Raw genomic sequence first — 4,947 nt, 5'->3', positions numbered from 1 at the left:
GATCATAACACCAGACTATAATATAATATAATATAATATAATATAATATAATATAATATAATATAATATAATATAATATAATATAATATAATATAATATAATATAATATAATATAATATAATAGTACAATATATAGAACCCCAAGGAATCTCTTTTTCCAATAGTGTATATGAATTTTTATGCCAATAGCATGAAGCTATTTATTTATTTATTTATTTATTTATTTATAATTTTTTTGTTTTTGTTTTGCAAAAGATATTATATGTCTGGAGCCACAATGCACAAAGAAAAAAAAAAGAATTCTTATTTATTCTTATTCCTTTTAATTTAATTTTGTGTTATTGCAGCTCTAATTATATTCTTGCATCCAGATAGTCCTGATGGTAAGATGAACCGAACTGAGTGTATTTAATTATTTATAATAAAGAATTATTTTATAAATCATTGCTGTTGTCAGTAAAAGGCTGTGCCCTTAATGAAATTTTTCCAAACAAATAAAATCTGTCAGCAGAAAGTAAAAACCAGTAGATGTATGTTGCGTGTTGGTTGTTGTAATAATAGATTAAAGGACTGATTACTTGAACTAATGTGTATATTAGTGTATATATGTCTATATGTATTTGCATACAGTATGTGTATTATTTCATATAAATAAAATACTTTTTTTATTACAATAGCTGAAAACCTGTGAAGTCTGATAAAAGCTGTTTCTTTTAATGCAGTTTAATTTTTTTTTTTTTTTTTGGAGAGATATCTGTGAAACCATGTGTGGAAATATTCAGACCTGTTGCTAAGCAATGAAACATGAGACAACGATTGAACATTGTATATATATCTATATACATATATATATATTCAATATATATGTATATATATATTTATATTTTATTCATGTATCTGTTTAGGAAGGATATCTTGTACACCAAATATCCCATTGGCAGTTAAGCGCATTCAATGTGTTTAGAAGCCAAAACAGTCACTTTTCTAAACAAACACAAATACAAAATAAAAATTACAACAAAATAATGGACTGCATGTAAATAACATACAAAAAATCCCATGCCTACTCAGTAGGTAACTACAGCATTCCAACTCCTGTAGATATGTACATTTCAGTTACAAAAATATAGATTTCTTTTTTTTTTGCTTACATCCCAAAAACATGAAGCAGTGCCCTCATATTGTTTCCCTTCGTTCCTTGAAATGACTTTATGAATAAAGGAAGAAAAAAAAAGAAGAAGAAGAAAATAAAAATCCCTTAAACCTTAAGGCCAGATGCAAAGCATCCACTCGCACGTATCTGTCAGAATATCTGCAAGGCTTCTCAAAAGGCACCGAAAATTTTTGAAGATTTGATGCTTTTTTTTTCCTGTAATAATTCCCTCCATTTAGCAGACCTTTTGATGTCACATTTGAGAGAGAGAGAAAGAGAAATAGTACCAGTGGATGATATTTACAAAACAAGAGAAAGTAACATTACTCTTACACATGCGTCAGAATACGTAAGTGCTCTTTATCCAAACAGAGTCAAAAAACTTATCACAGCATTTTCACTACGTACTACAGAATGTATAAAATATGGCCCTGCTCAATTTAGGATAATACAATGAAAATATTCAAATCAATTTTCACAACAATGGTACTAAAAAGTAAAAACAAACAAACAAAACAAAACAAAAAAAACCTCAAACATGGCACGTGTACAATATACATATACTGTAGCTTATGTATATTACTTAATGTCTGTTTGTAAATGCCTTTTGAGGACATTTAAGCTTGAAACCTGCAGGCATTAGTTTACAACAATATAGTCCTTTTCCTCATTTATGTTTCTACACTCAGGAGGAAAACCAAGAAACTTGCCAAAGCCTGTTGCTTTACTTTCTCGTCCTTAGAAGTCTTGAAAGCCTTGTGTTTGAGGCAAGAGAATAAAAGGAAAAATGTCCTTTTTCTTTTCAAATGTCTTTGAGTCCTTGACTGTTTGAATGTTTAACTCAACGTCATGGAGATTGTGGCCAGAAAAGTGCTTTTGCAGAAGGGGAAATTAAAAGATTAACAAGTCTGTTAACACTTTCTCACCCTCTCAGATGGGAGCGAATGTGATGGAGGACCTGGAGGACAGGATGGAGGAAGCTCTCAGCAGATTTCAGCTGTCCGTGGAGAAAGGGATGTCTGCATGTCGGTCATCGGGGTCGTAACCGGAGAGCTGTAGATGTTGCTGACCACAGAGTTGGGGTAGGAGGTGGCCACCGGGGCCTGGAAGGTGGTGGAAGGAGATGGGTAAGTGGTGGCGATGGAGGGAGAGGGATAGGATGTATGCACGGGAGAGGAATAGCAGGAGGCTACCGGAGAAGGAAAGGATGAGACTGGAGATGGGTAGGAGGCGATAGGAGATGAGTAGCTTGAGACGGGTGAGGGGACTGAAATGGAGACAGAGGTGATGGAGTTCTGGATGGTGGTGGAGACTGAGGTGACTTTGTCAGCCTTCTTGTCCTTCTGCCGCAGGTGGATCTTAGTGTGACGCTTGCGCTCGTCGCTGCGGGCAAACTTGCGGCCGCAGATGTCGCAGGCGAAGGGCTTCTCACCAGTGTGCGTGCGGATGTGAGTGGTGAGGTGGTCACTGCGGCTGAAGTTGCGCATGCAGATACGGCACTGGAAGGGTTTCTGGCCAGTATGAATGCGGATGTGGCGTGTGAGCTCGTCAGAACGAGAGAAGCGCCGCTCGCATGTCTCCACAGGGCAGGCGTAGGGCCGCTCGTGGGGTGGTGTCTTGCTTGGCCGGTTTGGGTACTTGCGCACGCGGCTGGGTTTAATGAGCTGCGCCTGGTAGACGCTCTTCAGCTCCTGCGAGCCTGTCTGTGTGGCAAAGGCCTTGATGGTAGAGAGCGGTGTAAGTGAAGGCTGCTGCGTCTGAAAGGGCTTCTGTTCAACCGGACCCAGGCTGATCTCGCTCTGCTGCTGGGGAAACAGGTAATCAGGGATCATGGGAACAGGGAAGCTTGGACCGCACGCCTTGCTGCTGGGGTAAGCCGGTGGCGGGTATGGCAGGTTGCTGCCCACCGCTGATGGGAAGTTGGCAGTAGGCTCAGGGAAGATGTCAGGGCTGGCACTGGAGTAGGTTGGTGCAGCTGAATAAATGGGGTTGGGCTCACTATGATGCACCGAGCAGCTCAGGCTGGGGCTGGATGTCGACGAGGACGATGTTGAAGAAGAGGAGGAGGAAGAGGAGGACGAGCTTGAAGTTGAAACAGGTGAGGAGGAGGGAGTGACATGGACTGTTGAAGAAGATGTGATGGAAGTGGCGGGTGGGTTGACACCAACCAATCCGCTGACCAAGCTGAACAGAGGCTCCGCCCACAGGCTGTTGCTACAGTTGGCGGGTTCAAGGGTGAAGCGGCCCGTGTAGGAGATGGGGGGCAGCCGCTGAGTGGCATAACTCTGCTCAGCCAGGGTCTTCTCGCAGCCCAGGGCAATTTCAGGGAGAGTATCTACAGAGACAACAACAACAAAAAGCAGAAAGTTGAGAACCATGTTCCGGATGAGTGTTTTCCTCTCAGCTGCTCTGAGACACATTAATGCACATTAAAGAGCCCTGAGGTGTTTGAGATGGGAGACCCCGCTGGAAGCGGAGTCTGTGTTTCCCCACTCTCTCAGACAAAGCAGCAGGTGCTGATGGAGAAGCAGAAGGATCCCCCCCCACCCCTCCTAAACACATACACACACATTCGCTGCTGAGCTATCCCCAGCATACACACATTTACTGAGCTCCCTCAGAGACAAGCACTTCTTAGCCAGCACAAGCTAAGACATCTGCATTTATTCTCTCTCTCTCTCTCTCTCTCTCTCTCTCTCTCTCCCACTCTCACAGCTCTTCAATTCCATTACATGGCTAAAAGCAGCTGATAATTTAATCAATCTGCAGTTCAGCTGGTGCATAAAAAAGCCATTTAAATTAACCTGTACGTTTTAGATAGATGATTGCAATCTGATCAATCTGATGTCTTAATGATTCATTTTAAGGATAAGTTAATGCTTTTATAGACAGATATATATATATATATATATATATATATATATATATATATATATATATATATGATGAGTTGCAAACAATGCTATATAAAACTTAATAATTAATAATAAGCATGATTTAGTTTTCCACAGTGATATTGCAGCGATGCCAAATAGAAATCTTTAAACCTCGTTTGCATTTTTGAATACATATGAAGCAATCCTTCACCCCTCTGGAAGAAATATACGTTTCTACAAAAAGCAGAATGCATAATGTTTGCGCCCTTACCTCCATTCAGGTGGTCGTATTGCTCGCCGGGTTCCCCGGAGCCAAAGCCGGTGCCCTCGGGTGCGGAGGCGTTCAGGATCCCCGCAGAGTTGAGCATGATCATCTCCTCCAGCTTGGGGTAGTTATCCATGGGGGAGTGAGGGAAGCTCAGGGGGTCTGAGATCTGCAGAGCAGGAAGGAGCTCCGTCTTGGCTGCAGCCATCTCTCTCTCTGGAGTGTGTGTGGCGTGCAGAGTAGCGTGCAGTGACAGATCAGCAGGTAGCCCCTCTGGGACGAGAACGGTGAAGATGCTGTGTTGCCTCTTCTTCCTCTCTCTGGCTGACCTCCTCACTGTGTCTTGCTTGCTTTCCTTCCTTTTTGCTTTGTCCAAAAGGGTAAGAAAAATCCACTTTTTTTCACCCCCTCAAAACGGATAATTCAGTGTGTCCTTCTAATCATAACACACCGTCAAAATTTTGAATTTTAACATTAACAGATTGGGTCTATTTCTCAGACGCTTTGCTTCTGTTGTTATTATTATTTTCAGTTCAATACTTTGTTGTTTTTAAACTGTATTCAGAGATTTATATCGCACTATGTTGTCTAACAGCTATCTATCTGCCGTTGAGTCGCTTGGGCTCTCAGCGCTCTTTCCTCCGCGCCCGAGG

The 4,947-nt window shown here is 41.5% G+C and overlaps 1 protein-coding gene across 1 annotated transcript; it reads right to left on the bottom strand.

Annotated features, from left to right (window-relative positions):
• Positions 1-816: 816 nt before the first annotated feature.
• egr1 (early growth response 1) lies at positions 817-4,947 on the bottom strand. Its single transcript, XM_058397164.1, has 2 exons — positions 4,301-4,947; positions 817-3,488 (listed from the first exon to the last, which is right to left on the bottom strand). The coding sequence occupies exons 1-2, from the start codon at positions 4,500-4,502 to the stop codon at positions 2,137-2,139; spliced, it is 1,554 nt and encodes a 517-aa protein (XP_058253147.1). The 5' UTR covers positions 4,503-4,947; the 3' UTR covers positions 817-2,136.

Source organism: Hemibagrus wyckioides, linkage group LG08 (genome assembly GCF_019097595.1).
Source record: "Hemibagrus wyckioides isolate EC202008001 linkage group LG08, SWU_Hwy_1.0, whole genome shotgun sequence".
Taxonomy (NCBI): Eukaryota; Metazoa; Chordata; class Actinopteri; order Siluriformes; family Bagridae; genus Hemibagrus; species Hemibagrus wyckioides.
Note: the sequence above shows the minus strand (reverse complement) of the source record. Positions and strands in the feature narration are given on the sequence as shown.

Coding starts and splice junctions, on each gene's coding strand:
- egr1 (XM_058397164.1), bottom strand. CDS start 4,502: ATGGCTGCAGCCAAGACGGAGCTCCTTCCTGCTCTGCAGATCTCAGAC. Junction 3,489..4,300: donor ATACGACCACCTGAATGGAG/GTAAGGGCGCAA, acceptor TTGTCTCTGTAG/ATACTCTCCCTGAAATTGCC.